Source organism: Plecotus auritus, assembly GCF_963455305.1.
Source record: "Plecotus auritus genome assembly, chromosome: 7".
Lineage (NCBI taxonomy): Eukaryota > Metazoa > Chordata > Mammalia > Chiroptera > Vespertilionidae > Plecotus > Plecotus auritus.
In genome coordinates, this window is record NC_137774.1 from 92,785,066 (window position 1) to 92,808,752 (window position 23,687).

General features: G+C 43.9%; 1 protein-coding gene across 4 annotated transcripts in view; it reads right to left on the minus strand.

Annotated features, from left to right (window-relative positions):
* CUX1 (cut like homeobox 1) overlaps positions 1-23,471 on the minus strand; it is a 365,895-nt gene extending 342,424 nt beyond the window's left edge. For all 4 annotated transcript variants that reach the window (XM_080682650.1, XM_080682649.1, XM_080682652.1 and 1 more), the window contains exon 1: positions 23,155-23,471. In XM_080682650.1, the coding sequence (XP_080538776.1) occupies positions 23,155-23,217 (63 nt within the window). In that variant the 5' untranslated portion in view covers positions 23,218-23,471. The remainder of the gene's footprint in view (positions 1-23,154) is intronic.
* Positions 23,472-23,687: the final 216 nt, after the last annotated feature.

The window sequence follows — 23,687 nt, forward strand, 5'->3', positions numbered from 1 at the left end:
CCTTGCAAGTATTCTGTTGGCCTACACACATTTTGTCTTCTATTTGCTGTGAGTTTAATAGGCTACTAGAAATTATTCTTCTCCTTAGATCTGAGCACATCCCATAAGCAGAGGTTCACTCTGCACAAAAGTGGTAAATTCTGAACTAAATTTGGCCCCCATGGAGGTCTAACAGGGCTGAGAAAATAGGAGGAGAAAATTCAAACAATTACTGGTCCTAATCAACATTAAGAATGAAGATACTTCATCTGAAGAAATCTTCTGCCACCTAGATCTGAAAGGTCTTCATTTTGAAATCCCTCCTATCGGAAGTTTGCCACCAAATATTAAAAGCTGAAGGTGCCAAGTACTGCATGACTCACATTTTTCATTTACCCACTGAACATTTGATGTGGAAGTTACACCCAGAAGTAGGTGTTTGCCTTAAAAAATAAACATTTCAAACTGAGTTGGGTTTAACATGTAAGCAGTTTTTTTTAATCATATAAGAGGGGAAATCTCTAAGGAAAAGCATACAAGAAATAAAATAGTAAACAATACATCAATATGTACCCAGTGACCCAGACGACCCAGGGGTCAGTACTGACACTATGACATATGACATCTCAGTATGGATTACTACTGCTATTATTCTTTTACTATAAGGCAGACTCTTTTGGTGAGCTGCCAACACCACAATACTTTCCATGACTTTTTCATTTTGAGGCTAAAAAACATTTGGGATAGTATATCAGGCACTGTCCTAAGCTGAGTCTTAGCAAAGCCCCTATAAAGCAAGTAGCGTTATTATCACCATTAGAGGAAGCAGGTTAAGTACCCAAAGTCACATAGCTAATAAAAGGGAGAGAAAAGATTCCTTCCAAGTCAGATGGAAGTGCCCTTAGCTAGTCAGTCAGTCAGCGGGCAGCTGACTGGTTCTGGGCACCTCCAAAGGCAGGCCATCGAGAAAACCCTATGTTCTCACACACAGAGAGCTGCCATTTCCAGGTGACAATATATTATGGATTCAGCACAATGAAGCTCCCAAAAGTTCATTTTCCAAACAAGTGTTTATCTTCAGTCTTTGCCCTGACATTTGCTAAGGCACTGGTGAAAATACTACCTTCCCCCTGGGGTGGCTGTAGTAGGTTTATAATCAGCACATAATTTAGTCATTTCTTAGTGGCTCAGGGTACTGAGAATGAAGGTCAATGCTGAAATCTACAGCGAATCCCTACATTCCTCAACAACCTACATGTTCAAACAGCCCCAGTCTGCAATTCTGGTGACTTTCTGTTCTCCTGCTCTCAAGCTGACAGCTAGTCCTGCCTCTAGAACTTCCCTTGTCTTCTTCCAATTTGTTGTTTTAATGTGTTAGGTCCTTGAAAAGCAGATAATCGATACTATAAGAACTGTGTGTAAAAAAGAGCTAGGTTTAAAATAGGCTTGGGAGAGGGCACAGGCACCTCCCTTATATACCCACACAGTAAATACAAAATGACAAACTGTGTGTGCCATTCCCTCCCTAACTAGCAGCTCAGCCCACTGGATGTTAACCATCTTCTGGAAAGTTCAACTTGCAAGATACGGGAAGAGTGGCTCTATTAATATGTGAATTAAATAAAACAAATCATCTCGTTAAAAAGGATCTAGACCAGTGCTTCTCAAACTTTAATGTGCATATGAATCACCTGGGAATCTCATAAAAATGCAGAGTCTGACTCAGTCGGACTGGAGCCGAAGATTCTGCATTTCTAACAAGCTCCCAGGTCATGTGTGGTTCATGGACCACTTTGAGTAGCAATATTCTAGATTAGAATACCTCTGTCCTATAGAATTAGAATATATGTCCCACCTCTGTCCCTATACCACAGACTAGATAGGGCCAGTGGGTCTTAGCCAGGAGGTAACCAAAATTTTAGCTATACACAGTTAGTACTTCACATGTACACAAACAGTAGAATGAACCCCTAAGTACCATCTCCCAGCTTCAACAATTATGAGTTCATGGCAGTCTATACCTACTCCGCTCCCATCATAAGGAGGTTTTAAAATATACCAATGCCCATCCCAGATGAACAGAATTAGAATCTTAGGGTGACTCCCCCAACTCTAGAGAGTCCTGAAATGCAATGAGGGTTGTAACAATGGGAAATAACATCAGAAATAGGTAGCCCTGGGAGAACAGGTGTGACTGGAGCAAGGCACCAGGAGGTTCCCTGAAGGGCTTATCGCATCCATCAGCCCGTACCTAAGCCCCCTATCCTAACACTGCCCCTCTCCACCAAACTCCTGGACTGATATTAGCTGCGGCCTTAACTCCCCCCCTCCGCTGCCCACCTCAGCCACTCCCAGGGATAAGTGATCAGCTGATACCTTGGGGTCTAGTGACTAGGTGACCACACAGGTCACAGCAAAATTAGCCAGGAGAGCAAATACTAGAATAGCGGACAAACTAGCCCAAAAACCTGCACAGAGAAAGGAAGAGTTAATGGACCTGGACTGAACACAATAAAAACCAGAAGAAAGAAGAGAGAGGCTGATGGAAACAGGAAATAGGACAGAGATATTGACGAAGTTTAGAAACTGGTAGGGAAAAATAAACACATAATGGGTCTTAATAATTTCAGGAATAATCCAGATTCTGAATTCCAGAAGAATAAACTAGATTTCAGAATTTTAAAATCCAGCAGAGGAAAAGCCAATCCAGTAAAACCTCACACAAAAAGATACCCCCCTCCTCGCCAAAACCGGTTTGGCTCAGTGGATAGAGTGTCAGCCTGCGGACTGAAAGGTCCCAGGTTCGATTCCGGTCAGGGGCATGTAACTTGGTTGCGGGCACATCCCCAGTAGGAGGTGTGCAAGAGGCAACTGATCGATGTTTCTCTCTCATCGATGTTTCTGACTATCTATCCCTCTTCCTTCCTCTCTGTAAAAAATCAATAAAATATATTTAAAAAAAAAAAAAGATACCCCCCAAAAAGTAATGGTAAAAGGAAAACAAAATAAAATTACATAAGTCCTAATATAATCATAATTAGCATAAATATATACCAGTTAAATTCACTCATCAGACTCTCAATCTGAGTTTAAAAAACAAGATCCTGTATCACATATCTAAAATAGAACACTGATAGCAAAGGATATAGATAAATTAGAAATAATGGAAGAGAAAAAGCATCAGGCAAACAGAAGCCAAAGCAAAAAGAAAAAACAACAGGAGAATAATTTTAACATCAAAACAAATAAAATTTAAAGTGGAAAAACAGCATAAACAATAAAGAAAGAATGAATATATATCTACACAACAGAAAAGGAATGAAAATCAGGAAGATATAAAAGATGATGATCGTATATTCATCCAATAATATAATATTAACATAATGTAATGACTGTTAAAACTACTGGAAGAACATTAGCAAAGACATAGAAGAATTATGTGACATGAATACACTCAAAATAATACACACAGAGAAAAATATATGCCCAAATAACATTCTTTTTAGCACCTTCTTTTTGAGAACATTTAGTGCAATGCACTAAAAAGTCTCATATATTCCAAAGAATTGACAGCATGTTAACTATGTTCTCTGACCATAAGTAATAAAAATAGATATCAATAACATAAGAAAAGTCATTAAAGAAAAATGTCAAAAGTCTAAAATATATATACTATTAAATCACCTTTAGGTTAAAGAGAAAATTATAAGGGAAATTACAAAATTACAAACTGAATAAAAATGAAAGCACTACATGTCAAAATGTATGGAACACAACTAAAAAACCAACAAAAACCCAAAGGCAATGAGACTGAAAGAGAAAAAGCTGTTTTTTTAATATTAATAAGGTAAACAAAACTCTACATGAGACTGAAAATAAAAACATTTTAGACAAATTCAGAAATACAGAATGTAGAAAGAAAATGAGAAATAGCTAGAGCTAAAAACAGATTTACAAAAATAATAAAAATATGAACAATCATACAAATTTTAAAACCTAGATGAAATGGGTATATTTTAGAAAATTATAAAATGCCAAAACTGGCCTAAGAATAGAAAACTTGGATAGACCAATAACAAAGAAAAGTGAAATGGTAAACACCTTCCAGCCCACTCTGTCTCAGGCCTGATGGCTTTACAGGTAAGCCCTATCAAATTTAAGATACAGATACTAGTAATCCTCATCTTACACAAATGATTCCAAAACAATTTTAACCCATTGTGAGACTAGTATAGCCTCAATTAACTGGATAAGAAAATTATGGACAATTTCATGTAGTAGCACAGTTGTCAAAACATGTATCAAATCCAACAATATTTTTTAAATACAAGACAATGAAGAGTTTATCCCAGAATGCAAGGATGATTCAACATCACAGAATCAATTAATGTATTTTTACCATATTCATAGACTGAGGGATAAAAATTGCATGGACATGAATAGATTTCAAAGAAAAGCATTTGCTGAGGGTTAACTTCTACTTATAATAAAATCTCTGAGAAAATTGGGGGGAAATGGACTTACGGTAGTTCCTTAACCTGATTAAAGCTGCTACCAAAAAAAAAAATGCCTTTTAGCACATTACCTTTAAGACAAGGAAAGAAAAGGCAGGCCATCACCACCACTATGCAGCCGAGTCCTTGAGGTCCTGGCAGACAAAGCAAGTCACTCCAGTATAAGGAGTGGAAGGAAAAGGACAAAAAAGAAGTGTCACTTTTTTGCATGTTATTGTTTCCTGAGAAATACAACAGAATCAAGTTAACCAGTAAAACTAATAAGAGATTCAGCAAAGCAAGCTTGCCAGTTACAAAATCAGTAAACAAAGCCAACTGTTTTACTCTGTAACACAATAATCAATTAGAAATAAATTTTAAACATAAAGCACTATTCACAATACTACAAAAAATGTAAAGAACTAGAAATTAATCCAATAAAGAACTCACAAAACCTTTATGGAGAAAAACAAGACCTACATAAATGGAGAAATATCCTTGTTCAAGGATGGGACAATTTAAATTTATTAATCTCCCCCAAATCAATCTGCATTTTAATCCAAATACAGTAAAAATTCCAGCAGTACTTATGGAGAAATTGACAGAAATGTGCATGAATGAATAATGAACCTTGAGTAGCTAAGATATTTTTAAAAAGAAAAGCAAAAAGGATAAATTCACCCAATCAGAAATAATCGGTTTAAACCATAGAAATGAAAATGGGTGGTACCTGTCCAAGAAGAAACAAATAGGGTAGCAGAACAAAAGAATGACCTCAGAAACATACCCACATACATATGGGGACCTCTTCCCAAATCAGCAGGTAGGACATGGGCCTGCTCAGCAAGGTGCTGGAAAACCTGACTACCTCACATTGGATACAAAAATCAAATCCAACCTAAACTAAAGACCTAAATGTGGAAGACAAATCTATATGGCTATCAAACTATAAATATCTTTGTGATCCTGAGTGGGGAAAGATTTTCTTGAACAAGACAGAAATGCCACAAAACATGAGTATAAAAATTGACAGATCTGACTTCATCAAAATTAAAATTTCTATTTATGAAGGGAAACTGCAGTGAACAAACAAGGGAGGGACTGGGAAAATATATTTCCAACAGTGAAACCAACAAAGGATTAGCATGTAAAACATACAAGGAACTCTTACAAATCAATAAAAAGATGGTAAACGATTAAAAAAAAAAAGTACAAAATATACAACCAGACACCTTACAAAAGGGGAAATCTGCAAACTCTAACAAGTATAAAAATAAGATTTATAACAAGCATAAACCTTACCAGTGATCAGAGAAAAAGTGCACATCGTTGAAGTGCCACTTTAAAACAAGAATGGAAAAAAGTCTCTAGGGAGTGCAGATGAGATTGTGGGGAGAGTAAAGTAACACGGACACTTTAGGAAGCAATCTGGCAGTCCTTAGTGAATTAAGAACAATGTCATCCTGGAACTCAACAATCCAGTCCTGACATCAGTCAAGAGATTGAAGAAGTGGGAGACACTGGGATGTTAGAGGCCACTGAGGGAGGCCATCCCCAGGGAAATGGATATGTGAGCTAAGGTGGTGCTATGAACTAAATTGTGTCCCCTCAAATTCATATGTTGAAGTCCTATCCCCAGCATGATGGTATTTGGAGGTGGGGCCTTTAGGAGGCATTTAGGTTTTGATGGGGTCATAAGGATGGGCCCCTCATGATGAGATTAGTGCTCTTATAAGAAGAGATGCCAGAGACCTCCCACACTCCCTCTCAATACCCTCCATCATATGAGGATACAGCAAAAAGATTACTGTCTACAAGTTAGGAAAAAGTCCTTGCTAGGAAGAGAGTCTGCAGGCAGCTTGATCTTGGACTTCTTATCCTCCAAAACTATCTATCTATCTATCTATCTATCTATCTAAGCCTAAGCGACTGTCCAAATGTTCAACTGTCAGACCCGTAGCTTGACACACACTGACCACCAGGGGGCAGATGCTCAATGCAGGAGCCGCTGACCTGCGGTGACTTGGCAGCTGTAGTTCTCGAGGGAGCCCGATTCTGGGTTGCATCACCTGAGAACCACCCTCTTGCAATCTGGGACCCCTTGGGGGATGTCGGAGAGCCAGTTTCGGCCCATCTCCACAAGCCAGGCCGAGAGACCTTACCAGTGCACGAATCCATGCACTGGACCTCTAGTTAGCAATAAATGTCTGTTGTTTACGCCACCCAGTCTGTGGTATTTGTTACAGCAGCTCAAGCTAACTAAGATAAGTAGATTCTTAAGATGGAATCTTAAGAATTAAAATTACTTATGAATTAAATTAATTACTTATGAATTTACTTATGAATTAAAATTACACAAACAAAAGAGGCCACATATTTTTACACCCATATAAAAGCACATTAAACACATTAGACTGAGGATAGGAGGGGACTAGAAATGGAGATGAGCATAAAAGAGAAAAATGTAATCAGATGAATAATGATATGCTGTGAACTTGAAGAGTGATTAATGCAACTCATGCAGGGTGAGACCCACATGTATGCATAAACACAACACAATCACACCCTGAAGGCAAGCAGAAAATTGAGATTTGGTATTTCCTGACCAAAGGGTAGAAATGAGTTTTTAAACTCTACAATTTGACTTAAGGATTTTGATCTTTAACATGATAAAACTGGCAAAATGTTCCTAAATTTTCAAATTTATAGTGAACTAGTTGGTAACGGCCCCTCATTTCTATTCCACTAAGGAATAATATACCTATCTGAATTGACAGACCTACATAGACACACATATACAACTGAATAAGATTTTGTATTTTACTGTAACTTATGGAATCTGTCCATTTCATTCACAATTTACCCCAGCTTCTAATTATACTTAACTGAGTATTAACCATTCTAATTGCTTAATGCTTTATTGGCTAGATCTAAAGTACTGAGGGACATCTGGCTTGGCAAATGGAATTCTGCTTGCTATTAGATGAGAGCTTAGAGCATTCATATTCTTCTCACATTCTGAAGTCTACATTCACCCAGGACTGGTACATCTCAAAAACATTACTTGTAATTCACACCAAGTCAAAGCAGTTAAGAGAAACTTTCTATTTCTATGATCTGGATTTTAACTGTGATGAGAAACTTTCTATGATCTGGATTTTAACTGTGATGGTCTTGTTCCATGGCACAGAAACCTGGGGGCATGGTGACTGCTGGACTGAGGGCCAGGTTCCTTACATTTTTACTCTGCATTCTCTGCAGTTGCACTTTCTTGGGTCCACCCTACATGGCTAAGACGATGGTAGCAGGCCTGGACAGCCTCCTCCCGCACAAGAGTGTTCACAGGCAGAAAATGACAGTTTGTCCTGGCTCATTAACTTTTATCAGAGAAGCAGCTCTTTCTCATAAGCAACTCTACCAGACATTCCCTGTTTCTCCAGCCAAAACAGTGAAATGCCCACCACACCTGGTGGGGAGGAGGGAATACCAGGATACCAGAATTAGTTCAAACAAACTTCAAGCTTCGTCCTCAGCAGAGGAGAGGACTGGACCCTTGCTGGTTAGCAAGGAAGGAAGGTGAGGATGGGAGAGATCCTGGGTGGGCAACCAACAGCATCTGCTCTTACTCCGAGGCCTTTCAAAAATCCAATTGTAAATAACACTCATTCCAAAGGGGAGCTACTCACCATGTGAGGAACCTATGGAGGAATTAAGAGGAAGAAAAGAAAATGGACCCACCACCTGATGTTAAAATGGGCACATTGGAGGTCAGAAAGTAACAAACTCAAAAAATTAAACATAAAGTTACTATATATGTCCCAGCAATTCCACTCCTAAGTACATACCTAAGAAGATTGAAAACATACCTTCACACAAAAACAGATGCTCACACCAGCATTATTCATACTAGCTCCAAAACAGAAACAACCCAAAATGCCCCTCAAATTATAAAAGAATAAACAAAATGCTGCATTACCTACCATGGGATATTATTCAGCCATAAAAAGGAATGAAGTACTGACACATGCTACAACATAGCTGAACCTGGAAAACATCACGCTAAGTGAAAAGAAGCCAGACATTTAAAAAGCCACATATTGTATGATTCCATTTTTATGTGAAGTATCCAGAATAGGCAAATTCATAGAGACAGAAGGTGGGAGAGGGGGTGACTGCTAACATGTATGAGGTTTCTTGTTGGGGTGCTAGAAATGTTCTAGGACAAACTGGTTACACAACATTGTGAATGTACTGACAACCGATGAATTGTACACTTTAAAAAGGTGAAAATGGTGAATTTTATCTAAAAAAAATAGAAAGTAACAGAACAGAGGTATCGAGCATGACAGCAGCTCTTTGTACCAAGACAACAAGCAGCATGCTTAACAGAAAAAAATTTTCCCATAGTGCTCTGCACCATCATACTCTCTCCCAACCCCCAATTTAAAACTAGTTGTACACTCAAATGTTTTCAAGTCCTACTCTCCCTTGAAAAATGTAAAGTCAGTAAGACTATTAGGCATCTTCATGGACCTAACTCCATTTACCTCAGCTTGTGCTTCAAAAGCTGGGGCTCTTTTGCCAGAGCAGTTTGCTCTGTACATTCAACAGGGAAACACTGTGGAAAACCCATGGAGCATTAAGAAAACCTCTCTAGTTTGGGACGTAAGGACCAGCTTTGGAAAAGATGCCCTGGGCCTCTCAAATAAAATAGCAGGTATCTCACAGAAACAGAACATTGGACACTGAACGCCACACGTGGGCACCACGGATTAAAGTCCATTCCAAGAAGCTTCCAAGCAACAGTTAGATGGCAGGTGTGTCTCCCTTCCTTATTCCAGGGTAAGTGGGGCAGGACAGGAGGCTCAGACTACTGGAGCCTACTGAGAACCCAGCCCCCCCATTCTGAGATGGGCTGTGTGACCCCCATCAGCAGGAGACGGAAGTGGCAATGGTCAATTGGGGTGAAGATTTCTTAGCAAGACCCCCACCTCCTCCTAATACAAAATAAAACCACCGCTATTTGCATAGAGGAAGCCTAGAAACATAAAGCTCTATCCTGGGGTCTGAGGCTCAGTTTTCTGGTCCCAGAAGCCCTGTACCCTGATCTCCTGGAATAATACAGCACACAAATATTTTTAAGCTGGCGTCCACCTTCCTCTTTCACCCCAAGGTGGTTTTCACACCTTTTCCTCACTCCATAAACAGTGTTTCCCATTCCTGAAGCCTTCACTTTCACTTGAAGGCAACCTCCCTCCCATATCCCAGAAAAAATAGAAGAATCACACACTCTGCCCTCAGCTTTCCTCCAGCCACCCCAAACTCACTTTCCTAGTATGAGACCTTCTCTCCAACTTGCAAAGAGTTCCAGTCTCTGCACTCTAAAACAACCCTTCCTTCGGGAATGTACACTATCATCCTCTCTCTCTTTCCTTCCCTGCACTTCCCACTCACCCCACACCTTGGCATGCCCCCAGGGAGCTGCTCCTGCTGAGGCAGGATAAGAAGGAGCCTCCTGGGCAACCCCAGAGGGCAGCCAGCCTGACCCAGGTGTAGTCCCGAGCTGCTGAACAGAAAGTGGCAGTCCTGAACCTCAACCCCCCCCACACACCAGTAGGCACCTGACTTGCCACAAATATCGCACTATAATTAGTTGTAATTGAAGCCCAAGGTAATTAATTACATAATTTTGAAGTGTTCAAGTTTAAGTCCGTTAAAATTACATCATGAAATTGGGGAATTAAAAAGGATTACCAACCAAAAAAGCAAATAGGGATGGAGAAAGAAACCCGAGGCTGACTCCATGCATATCTGAGTCACCCAATGCTCATGTACAGGGCAGTCACCCCACCTGCTTTTAATAAACCTGTGGGGCCCAGCTAGGCAGCCATGTGCACCAGCTGCCTCTGGAAGGGCCAGCACCAAGTGACACTACCCTGCTGGATGCTCAGCGTCAACTGGACCCTGAAGACCACTCGTTCAGTGCACTGCTCCCTGCCTCTTCCACAGCAGCTTTCCCCAGCCTGTTTCCTCCACTGAGGCCTCTCCCACAGGTGGCCTGTCTAAATGCCACTCTCCCAGCCCCATCTCTGCCACAGCCACTTCGATCCCAGGGGCCCTCCCAGAAATGCCAGGGCCAGAGCACCTCCTTTGCCATCACCCCCCAGCATTCGGTCTGGTATCTTCTCTCCTGGCCCAGTCCCTCTCCATCTCTTACTGGACTTTGAGTGCCACACCCTCCAAATCCATTCTTTACCATCCCTTCCTCCACATTCTGACCAGCCTTTCATATAGGGATCCTGGAAGGACCTTCCTAAACACAAACCTGAGGACTGAACTGTCTCTCTTTAATTTAAAAAGCAGTTATTTCTCAGGACCTTCAGAACCAGAAATGACTCCATGGGGCTTTGCACAGTCCCTGGGCACTGGCACTCTGTAACTGACTTATTCCTATATTTACTTTCTGTCTCTCCTGCTAGAATGTAAGTTCCTTGTGGGCAGGGATTTCCTGCTGCTCAGATCACTATAACGCTGTGCTAGAACTGTGCCTGGCCCAATGGAGATGACGTAAGTCAACAGAGCAAGATGGCCCAGGCCCATTTTTCCCCATCCCTGCCCTGCCTTCTCTACACAGACACCCCAGCCCTTATTAACTAATGCCTGGGATACTGTGTATCCTGCAGTTCTCTGACCAGCAGGGCCAGAGACCTACTCGTCTTGGTACCACAGAGGCTTAAATAGGAACAAGTACAGTAATCAGGCACCATGGAGACTTGATTGATGGATGAATGAATGAATGAATGAATGAACTGCCCCAGCAGTTTATTAAAAAAAAAAAAAAAAAAAATGAGTTGCTCAAAAAACAAATAACTGCAAACAACTTCACTCAAATGTGCATTATTTCCCAGACCAACGCACCTTTTTACAAATTTCTTTTCATTTGTAATTTTATTACAAAACAAGCTGCATCATCACAAAAAATCAGGCATGCAAAAACATCATCTGAATCCTAAAAGTTCAATTTTTCCATGAGACTTCCTTGAGGAACATAAGCTAAGATCTAAGGAGTGTCATCTGACCAGGCCTCTTCTCTCTGAACAAATGCCCACCCACAGACCCCTTAGAAAGCCAGTCTCCTACTGAACTCACCCAACTCCGCCTTCATGTGTAACAGAGAAAAAAACCCTGTGTAGTTGGTGCTTCTAGGTGATGTACATGGGTTTGAATCCAGTATCACTGCAGTGACTAAATCAACTAGACTCTCAGGTGCTGAGAGAGTAGAGATTTTGGCCATCAAGAGGCTAAGTACACATAGTATCTAACAGCAAATTGTTCCCAGCACCAGCTTCAGGCCCAGTGTCTCAGAAAAAAAAGTCCTGGTTGGGACTCATGCTCCCTCTATGGCTCTTCTTCCTCCTTCCTGTCCTATGGATCTCAGGCTCCACCCCCACCCATGCTGGAGGTGGGGCAGTGGCTCATCTCAGCTCCCCCCTCTCAGTGCAGTCCCAGCAGCCCTTACTTCCCCAAATCCATGCAAATGATCATGCAGCCAGACAGTGACATCACCTCTACAAAAATATCCTAGGTACTTTCTTTGTAAATGAAGAAGCAGAGAAAGCACGCAGGCTATGAAGGCCACTGCTCTGAAACTGGCCCAGAGCCTCTGCCCAGACACATGCCAGAACCTCGGGCAGCTGGGGGATGAGCGCACACAGACAATTCTCTAGTGCTGACACCCAGGCCTTCCTGTTCCTGCCTACTCACTTTCTCTTGCATCAGGTAGGTTCTGATCATTTCAATACACATTTTCTCTGTTAATACGGGGAAGTCTATTCCCATTTAGGCTGTGAGCAGAGTCAAAGGATAAATCTGTCAAAGAATTGTTCTGCCCAATTCTAATTTTAGAAATGTGAATTTTTTGTTTTATGAGCCACAAATACAATTATGTGTATTTCAACCAATGTGTATGTCACCTTGTAAAGGAATCAAAAAGAAATCTAGCCCCGGCCAGTGTGGCTCAGTGGTTGAGCATCGAACCATGCATCAGGAGGTCAATTACCAGCAAGGGCACATGCCCAGGTTGCAGGCTCGATCCCCAGCAGGGGGTGTGCAGGAGGCAGCCAATCAATGTTGATGTTTTTCATCGATGTTTCTATCTCTCTCATCCTCAGTTCCTTTCTCATGAAAATCAATAAAAACATATAAACATTTTTTTAAAGAAATCTATGTTCTACCAATGTGTGCCTATCAGTGGCTGTCAAAACACAGCCATTTTAATACAACCTACCCACCTCTGATAATCCTAAAAAGAATTCCATTTGCATTCCTTAGTTAACTAGCTGAATGAGTCCTAAATCAGAACACATGGGACTATGCCCTGAAACAAGGCCCACAGTTCTCATGCAGCAGGATTTTTGGGGTACCAAGGGCAGGGTGAAACAGCAGGTGCATAACATAAGGTAGAAAGCAAGAGCTTGAGTGGTAAGGATGGCTGGAAGGTATAAGGTACAAGTGGGAAGAAATAACCAAGAAGGAAGCCAGAGCTCTGAGGGGAGGTCTCAGAGACCAACGGCCACTCCCCAACTATTCTGCTGGAAGGTCCTCACTCCCACATTTCCCCACGTGCATAGAAATCAACTCAAGCTTTCCCTCCCTTCTGGGCACTTTCTTGACCCACCAAACCCAGCCCTATCCCCCATTTTGATGCCCTTCCTCTGCGGCCCTTCGATATCTCAGGCACACAGCTCCAAGCACATAGCCATATTTTCCCAGCTGCTCCATCCACCTCTGCCCATAGGAGGCTGCCATGCTACCCTGAATCGAGGTGCCTGGCACACAGGATCTCTCCAGCAGCACTGGTTTTAAAATGAAGGAAAGGAGTGGGTGAAATAAGGCTTGATACTCAGATGTGCACAGGAAGGATAGTGAATCCGGAATCCTTCTAAGTGGGGCAAGGTTTAGATAAAGGTAGAGACAACTATCAGGAACTTTGTCGGCTGGCCTGAGGAATGTGGTCTCCATTCTGTGCTAAACTGAGCCTCTGTGGGTATCCAAGGAGAGGAATGACATGATGAAATCAATGGGTTGGGAAGATTAATCTGGCAGCCACCCCTATAATGGATTGCAAACTGTATTGAATGGACAATTTTGAAACAAGTAAAGCCTACACACTCAGCTCTTGTGTGTTAGATTTGGCTCTCACATAGAAGCAGCCCCCAAAACTAAATCTACACACACACACACACAAATTTATTAAAGTATCAGTTAATTTTTAAATGACGGCATAATTATATACCAACACAGAGCAATGTAAGACATAGCAAACCACTTCATAGTCCCCTAACAATGACAGTCAACCATAACTGGCAATATCCTACCTCTTCCAATGCCACATCTATGCTGCCAAGTTGGAATGCAGGGATGAGAAGTGGGTAGGGGAGAAGAGAGATGACAGCATTCCCTCTAGGATGGCCAGCTCCAGATGGGGACAACCTGATTGCGTACCACTGCTCTCCAAGATAAGTGCTCACCAGGCCCTGACCACCTCACTGATCCTCTGTGCTTGCCTGTGACTGAGGCATGTGGTGGACCAAGTCGTCTGGACAGGCACCTTGCAATAGCCTGAGTTTCTGTCTGGCTCCTAGGTCCCACTCGTGCCTACAAACCTGACCTCATTTCCCACTTGGCTGAATGATGTGACAGCATGTGGCATTATGTAAGCAAAGAGTTGAGGTACAGCTAAAATGAAGCAATTCCAGTAAATTAATGTTTCTATACTGATTTACATGAATGCCCCTATACTCAGTTTTGTTTCAAAATTGTACAATTTATAACAGTTTTGCTGTGTGAACAGAAGACTTGATTTGCAAATCTACTTATAATTTTTGTTGTAATTGTTATGTTGGTAACTCAAAATCTTTTCCCTTTAAAAGGTTTATGTTCTATGCGCAAATGCTATCTACATGCTCAATGAGAGCAGAGAAGAACAATGTGACACAGAAATAATTCACTGTACACAGACCTGCATGGGTTCAAGTTCTAGGTCAACTACTGTGGTGAAAAACAGAAAATAAAGGACAGTTTCACCATTATCTGCCGCATCTTTTAGAATGAAGCAAAAATGGTGATAGGAGCAACAGACTGTTCCTATTTTCCGAGTAAGGAAGTTTTTTTCCAAATCTAATCAAAAATTAAATGTACAATTCCCTCCAGCAAGATTTTTATTTTTCCTTTACATAGTATCTTTCGTCCAAGAATCTCAAAATAATGGTGCTCCACAAATATTTTTTTTAAAGTCACAACAACGGAGGGGACAGGCTTGGCAGGGCAGGAGCTCAGAAGTGGGGCAAGAAATGGCAGGCAGTGGTGACAGCAGGCACTTGGGGCTGGGCAGCATCCAGGCTGAGGGTGGTTCCATAGAGGCTCTTCTTTTACCAACAACCCACTGGCCTTGCTTACATTTGCAGCTTCAGGCTTTTCAAGACAAGGATTTACCTTTGGTGTCATTTGCTAGCTTTAATCAAATTTTTTTTATCTAAGTAGCAGTTTCTCTGCAAAAACCAGCAAAGTGGCAATAAACCAAAGACCCTAACAACTCCAAAATAACAACTAAACCAAGGTTCCTATAATGAATTCACATTCTTTTCAGTTTCTAACACATAAAATTATATTAGAAAATAAAATATTAACAATTGGAGGGAAAGACCCAATGTAAGAAAGCCTGTCTTGCATTTAGGAGGAAATTGGGAAGAAGCCTTAGAATTTTTTTAAAAAAAACTAGATGGACAGGATCTGAACATCTTACATTTAGCAAAAAGCTGCCAACACCCAAATAAAATTTTAATGACAGTAGGAATGGCATTCTATTTCTCTCAATTTCACAATATTCACTTAAGAACTAATTTGTCAATTTGTTTTTCCTTTAACCAAACTCAAAACCATATATAACTTAAAAAAAACATTATTGACCAAACACAACCAACTAGAAAAATGTCGTTAAGAAAACAGCTCCATGCTGATATACTCAGGGTAATGCTAATAAAGAACAAGCTTCAGAGTAAGCTCTGTTTATTTCCTCGGACATTAACTTCATCATTCAGAGTCAAAAGCATTCAGGATTTCAATTGTCAGCTAAGTCCCTCAGGTCATGAACAAGACCCAGTAGGCCTGTCCTGTCCTTTTGTGTTTTATAAAGGTACAGGGCCACTCTGTTGAAAAATCTAGTCAATTTTATGTGAATCTCATACCTGGCTATTTTCCCTGTTGCTCCCAGGTGTTAGGTAAATTCTTGGGAAGAATGAAACTCCCAACCTCATGCCTTTCCAGTCACCTGTCTGATGGTGTTTCTGAGGAGGGAGAGAGGGGTTTGGTTCCTCTGAAGAACCCACACCAGTCATGTTTGAGGAACTTCCCAGGCTGTCCATGCCACAAGGCTCTAGTAAACAAAAATTCTGCTCTGGGCCTCCTGCAGTAAAAAGCCTTCAGATGCAAGTGAAGAAAATGACATTTATTGTGTGCACTAACGGAATTTAACATCATTCTATCGGAATTTAATTAAACCAAGAGTTAGAATTATTTTTATTACTAGAGGCCCGTTGCACGAAGAATTTGTGCAATAGGCCTTCCTTCCCTTGGCTTCCAGCACTGGTTTTCCTCCAGCACCCAGGACCCAGGCCTTCGCTCCGGCCGGAGTCTGCTGCCTTTGCTGCAGACTCCGGCCAGAGTCTGCTGTCTTAGTCTTCACTGTAGACTCCGGAGTCTGCAGTCTTCATCTTTGCTGTGGCCAAAGTGCCGCTCCTGTAGATTCCTTCGCCCCCTCCCCCACCCTCCTTCTCATAGCAGGCGTCGTGCCCCCCTCCACCCCCTGCCCCCCCCCCCCCCGCCCCTGCCACTCCCTACCTGGAGCAGCTGGGCGGCCACCATCTTTCTCCTTCTAATTTGCATATTCCCTCCTGATTGGCTGGTGGGTGTAGCGGAGTGATGGTTAATTTGCATGTTTCTCTTTTATTAGTGTAGATAGTTGTTTACTTTTCAAAGAAAAGATTCTTGATGGGTTTTGCAATAAATTACATGTCTTCCAGAAAGAGTTGTTCACCCTCATTGCTTTTTTTAACTGTGTCACATTATGTGAATAGGACAGCACACCCACGCTTAAAAAATCTTTAAGTCACAGGCCAGGTACATTAACCCAGGTGCTTCAAAGCTGTTTCAGGTGTGGCACAAATGAGTGCAATGCCGCTGGTTCCTCCTCAATCCCAAGTAACTTCCTGCAGGGCCATTTCCTGCCCAGCCAAAACTACTCTCCTCTACCAACTTTCTCAGAAGACAGCTGAAAAGCAGGACTGATTATAGCTCAGCAAACCCAAAAGTGTGGCAAAACCAAGAGCTTAATACAAATCTTAGTCATCCTCTTCAGTAAAATCAATACCCAAACACCAACAAAAACTTAGTTCTTAAACATAAAGCAAAACCAAGACTATTTGCTGGCTTTGAAAACTAGAATAGAAAAAAATGACTTATACAATTCAGAGGGCTCCACCTTTATTACTGAAATGTCCCCCTAACCATTTTTGAGATTTACCTAACCCAGTGGTCGGCAAACTCATTAGTCAACAGAGCCAAATATCAACAGCACAACGACTGAAATTTCTTTTGAGAGCCAAATTTTTTAAACTTAAACTTCTTTTTAACGCCACTTCTTCAAAATAGACTCGCCCAGGCCATGGTATTTTGTGGAAGAGCCACACTCAAGGGACCAAAGAGCCGCATATGGCTTGCAAGCCACGGTTTGCCGACCATTGACCTAACCTATAAATCCCAGGTATGAAGTTGCTTAGAGGAGAAATTACTGACACTTTATGTCTGAATTATAAACCCAAAAAGTTAATGGTATTATTAAATGTGCCTGTTGAAAGTGAGCATCTATCTTCTAAGGCAAATGCACAGAACAGCAAACACAGGAGCAGCTGATAGTGCAGAGAAATCACTGCTCCTTCTAATATTGTAATACTAATTGAAATACTTTAAAATATTTTCAGTGTATTTCTGTCTCCTAGAAATGTATTCCATAATGGTGATGTTGGACCTAACGCTGATTTGTATACTTGTTGTATAAATCAGAGTATATATTGTGCACTTGTACTGGCTTGCACTTGTACTTGTACTTGTCCAGGGCAGGCTACTATTTAAGCTTATATTTCTAAATGTAGAAATTTAGGGAAAGTAGTTTCTGTCTGAATTCGAAATCATTATCAAGGTATAATAAACGTACCCAAATGCTCATGACAATAAATGTTTATTAAATTAGAAGTCACAAATGAATTCACAACCTTTTTGCTATATAAGTTATATAATACAGATATTAAATCACTCGTCTAATTATGTCATTAAAGTTTCTTTTTGCTCCATGCTCTACACATGCGGGTCTCTCTCAGGTATCCTGGTATCCAGTTCCTAAAATGCCCAGCAGGACTGGAACATCCAGGGTAACAGTAGTGGGCAAAATGAGAGGTCATGGGCTCCTCTTCCAATAGTTTCAACAAAACCAATGGCCTTAAGTAAAAAGTGTCTCTATGCTTTGCTATAATAACATTTAAACACAGGATTCCAAGAATTCCACCTGTTTCCAATTAGATAGCAGAATTGCTTGAGTGTTTAAACTACATTCACTTGCTACTTATACAAAACAATTCTTCCGGGTTTTTTTGAACATTTTAAGTATGTTAAAATAAGATTAAGGGTCTCGTTTAAACAATCCGAGGCAGGGGAATTTCAATTGAAACCAAAACTATCTCTCTGCAGCCATAATGCAGAGCTTCAGACAAAACAACAGGACAAGATATGTGACTGTCTATCTTTGATGATTACTTGTAAAAATCAGATCTTTCATAGGGAAAACAATTATATTTTTAAGTTATACATTAGTGTTTTTTTAAATATATATTTTTATTGATTTCAGAGAGGAATGGAGAGGGAGAATGAAATAGAAACATCAATGATGAGAGTCATCAATCGGCTGCCTCCTGCACGCCCCCTATTGGGGATCGAGCCGAAAACCCAGACATGTGCCCTGATTGGGAATCCAACCCTGACCTCCTGGTTCATAGGTCCAGGCTCAACCACTGAGCCACACCAGCTGGGCTGTACATTAGTTTTAAGTAGGTTTCAAAATAATCTCTAAAATTATGTATGATCCTATATGTTAGAATAACTTCTATAAAAACTTTAGGTAACATTTGTGTTACAGTCATCAGATAGTCATCAGATACACTCATGTGAATTTACATGAGGCCAAATCTGTGAACTATACAATGGAAGCACAAGGAAGAATGTGGCCTAGCTATGTAAGATTTTTTCACATATTGACTTTCTCTTTTTAAAAAAAGGACACGGTTTCCTCCAACAAATTTGTTCTTCCTTCATTCCACTGTGAATGTTCCTTGGGCTTTATAAATGAGCTGAAATGAATATGGCTTTTTCTACTGTATGCCTGTTTTCTCTCCTAAAACACAGCCTGTGAGCACAGCCTTAAGGAGTTTTGACTATAGACTGCTGTAGACTTGGGTGGGGGGGGGGGGGGGGCAGGAGTGGGGAGATCTTACAGGAGCACAGGCTATTGTTTCTGCACAGCTCCCACATAAAACCTGGTGGGTTTGTTTTAATTGTACACAACTGAGGGGATGACTTTTTCAACAGCCATTAAAGGTCTTGAGGTCAATCAGCTCACCAGACAGCATTTTTAAGGTTAGCTCAGTGGTTTAGGAGAGAATAATTCCTAAGGGAATTGGCAATCTGTTCCCTTTCCCTTTCTAACTTTCTCATGTAGCTAACTACTGGTAGGAGATGGGTAAAATTGGGGAAGCAGGTGAAGGGGGTCTCTATGGACCCAAACGGTATGAGAAGTTGTTGTATAACTTCATCCCTTCACTGACTTGCACCAAAACAAACAAAAAAACCATACACATAATTTCACACAGAAAAAAAACAAAAAACTTCAACTGATAATGACTGCTCCCCATACCCAATCTCAAAGACACCGATATTAAAAGAACCAAGAAAATAAAGAAAGCAACAGCATGGAAACCCTTGATTTGTTTACTCATTACTTCATAAAGGGTACTCAATGGGACACATATTTCAGTCAAAATAATATACTTCTTATGGGAATAGTACTAGATGACAGGTAACATACACACTTCCTTAACGGAGAAAACAAAATAAAAGCAACCAGAAAATGGACTTACAGCAAAACTGAAATTGCTTTCTTGTTTTAAAAAAAGAAGTAAATGTTTAAAGTTTACTTATAGATGTTCTTTAAAGAGGAACATCAGTCACCAAATAGGAATAATGCCCCCAAGGAAAGCAAGTCACTGGCAGGCTCCATCCCAAAAGTTGTGCTAACATACAGAGTTACATGAGCTTGTTTTAGAAAGTGTCCTCTTTTCAAGCATGTATTTAAAAGGCAAATTTATACAGTGGTGTTTTTCTCATTTAAAAAAAAAAAAAAAAGCCTGGTTTTTACAAGTGTGGGATAGGATAAAAACTTGTCCAACTAGTCTTAGCAATGCCAGAGCACTGAAACTTCCATACCACAAGCTTTGGGGACTAAAAAGGAAACAAAATAGAGCTCAATCTTCAGAAACTCTCTTCCCGGGCACTCTAAGTCCCAAGACAGCTTCAAGACATAGAGTCTTGAATCAAGACTGACCAAGCAGAGGGACAAGAACACAGCCCTGGCTAACTGGTTGTGAGAGAGGCCACAACTAAACTGCTTTATCTAGCAGGGACCCACTGAAGTCTCTAACCTGGATCTGGGTCTAGCTGAGACCAGCCTCTTCACCCTCAGGTATCAATGCCACAACTCACACTGGGCTCTGCAGGCAACCTGATCTCAATGGAAGGGGTTCTGGGAAGATGAGAAGAATCTGAAACTAATGAATTCTCTCTTCTCAAACTGCAGTCTCATTGGGTCACTTACTGTCTGTGGGAATAGAGATGACACTAAACTAGATATCAACTCAAAAGGCCTCTTCAGGGCCCAGAGAAAGAACCAGTTGAGCCTTATACTTTGAACTTTGGTAGTCCATAGTCAGTCAACTGAAGTTTTTCAAACATGTGAAAAAGCGGCAATAGGAAATCATCCAAGGCCAAATCATATCTACCATCAAAAGCCAACTGGTGCTCAGGAAAGAGAAAGATGCTTTTTTAAATTCAAGATCAACATCTAATGGCTCATTCACATAAACTGACAGGGAAACTTTCAATAGAATCCTAGAGTTACACAGTTAAGTGTCCTCACGATATCCTGAACAAGTAGCTAATCACTGGGGGGAGAGAGGGTGACCTCAAAGACTTCATAAGATCTAATAACGCTCTAGAAGCCAAATGCATTTCCCAAGCAGTTTTTCCAGGATGCTTAAAAAAGAATGTCACATTCAGGAAGACAAGAAAATAAAAAAATAAAAAAGAAAATTAAGGCTTGTCTCAAAACTCCACAACGGGTTTTACAATAAGCACAGGAATTAAATTATGGTAAAAAGGAGCTATTTTTACTAAAACAGGGTAGACCAATTTATCAAAAATGCCATTTGGCTGTGTTCATTACATTCAGGAATTTAATTTACACAATAGACACTTTGGAGTAATCTATTTTAGTCAATAAATACTCAAACTCCTTTAAGTTTTAATCTTATCGGAAATACATATTTCACATAGTCTTCTTTCCAGTTAAGCGAGACATTTGAAGAAATTTCATAACGACGATGAGTCTGCATTACCAAGTTCTTACGTAGGCAAGGGCAAAAACAAGCATATACAATTAAAGTTGTCAGGCTCCATTTATATATGTTTTAATCCAATCTGCTTTATTTCATAGAAGCCTGCATCTGGATTTCATTTGCTTTCCTCCTAAAAGTATTGTAGGTCACAATAACCAGTCCTCCGGGTTAGGAAAGTTCGGCCAAGTTTACCTTCACACACACCTTACAGTTGGGAGCAGTAGCTGGCCCTCGGGGACGCTGAGGGACCCCTGGAGCGCCAGGGCGCCCTGGGCTCTTTTAAGCCGCAGGGGGTCCCCAGCGCTCTCAGAGCTTCTGGCCCACACGCCGCTGCCGCTCACCTTCAACTTGGCTCCCGCTACGCACAACATCCACCTGGCAGAGTCCCGAGGCTGTCCAGGCGCGGCGAGCGTGGAGCTGGCAGGTTCGGGGCGGACCCCGAGGGCGCGCCGCTCGTCTGGGTGGGAGGTGGACTGCAAGAACGCACCCCCTGGGCAAGGCGGCAGCTTTGGAGCCGGATGGGGAGCCCCGGCGCTATCACCACCCGGCGCCCCGGGCTCGGCGCGCGGACCACGGCCCCGCACGCCACGGTTCGGCGGGCCCCCGGGGGTTCTGCTTTCGAAAACACAACCCGAGAAGGCATTTCGGAGCCGACCCGGGGCGCGCTCCATTGCACCCCCGGACCCAGCTGGGAAGGCAGAGTCCGGGAAGAGAGGGCCAAAGGGGAGTGGAAGGATTACTAGGGGCCGCGGGAAATCCTGGGCGCCGGCGAGGACCGCCGGGACAGGCGGCGGGGTGGCGGCGCCCCCCGCCCAGTGAGACAGCGCGCGGGGAGACTCAGCGCAGGGCCTGCGCTTGGAGAAAGTTGCAGCCCCCGCACGCGCCCGCACAGCCGACCGCTGAGCGCTCCTGGGCGCCCTAACACCCAGGCTCCACGCGCGGGGCGACCCCACCACACCTCGCAAGTTTCCTCAAAGCGCCCCTAGCCGGGTCCCCGGCCGCGGAGAAGCCGACGGCGCCACTTGCATAGGCACACAAAAGAGCGGGGCGCTGCGGGGTCTGCGGTGGCCCCGGGGCTCCCGCCCAGACGTAAACAAACCCTGGGGTCCCCGTTAGGAGCCCGACACCAAATGCGGGAGCAGCGGCGCGGCCCCGCCCGCTGACAGCTGGGGGCAGCGGCCGAAGCCCGCGCCGACCGGGCCGGGGAACTCGGACGCCCGCCGGCCCGCCCGGCCACCCGCCCGCCTGGCCGGAGCCGGGCCGCGCCGCCGCCGGTGGCCGCTCTGACCCTCCCCCGAGCCGGCGGCACCACAGCGCCACCAGCCCAGCTCCGCCGCGCCGGCGGCAGTGGCGGCGGCGGCTCCTCCTGGAGAGGCAAGGCGCTTCACCCCCCACAGCAACTCCCCACAAACTTTCCCCAGGAATACGGCGGGCCGGGGGCGCGGGGCGCGCGGCCAGGCGCCACCGACCGGCCGCAGCCCCCTCCCGGCGCGGCGCTGCGCCGCCGCCGCAGCCCGCTCCCCGCTCGCGCGCGCACCCCGCGGACCGCCGGGGCCGCCCCCTCCCCGGTCCCGCGGCGGCAGCGGCAGTGGTGGCGGCGCAGGGCCGGGGGGGCGCCCGGGGTGGGGGCCGACCCCGGGGGCAGCGGTGGCGGCGGCGGCTCCCGGCGCCATCTTGGGCTGATCGATGAATTGAACAAAGAGGATCAATTTCTGATCAAGCGAGTTATCAATGGGGGCCGGGGAGAGAGAGGGACTTGTCCCCGACTCGGCCCGGCTTTCCCCGGCACCCCCTCCTCCCCGCCGCCGCGGCCCCCCGGCGACCGGGCAGCCCGGGGCCCCAGGGGAGGCCGCGACCGCCCGCAGCCCCCACCCCGGGGCGAGAGGCCGAGCGCGGAGAAGCCTGACCTGCAGCTGCTGTAAATCAAAGCGCTTCCAATATTGAAACATCGATCCCACATTGGCCGCCATCTTGAGACATATTGAGACGGAGTGAGAGGCTGATAGAGAGGGGGCTGGAGTTCAGGAGCCGCCAGGAGGCAGCAGGCGGGCGGCGCCAAAACCCGGCCTGGAGCCGGCCGCTACCGCCTCCACCGAGGACGCGGACTCCTCCTCACGGCGCCGCCGCAGCCACGGCGAGCCCGAGTCGGAGCCGGAGTCGGAGCCCGAGGGCGCGGCGGCCGCCGCCGGGCCTGGCGCGTGCGGTCCCTGTCCCCTCCCCCCATGTCAGCCCGGGGCCCGCGACCCCCGCCCCTCCCGGGCCCCCAGCCCCAGCCCCAGCAGGCGCGGCCGCCGGCCCGGCCCCGCCCCGAGGGGGCGCTGGAGGGCAGCGGAAAGGGTACTCCGGGCCCCGGCTGGAGTCCCCGAACCGGGCTCACCTGGGGCGTGGGTTGGGCCCCCGGGGGTCGCGGTCGTTGGCCCAGCGCCGCCCCTTCAGTGTC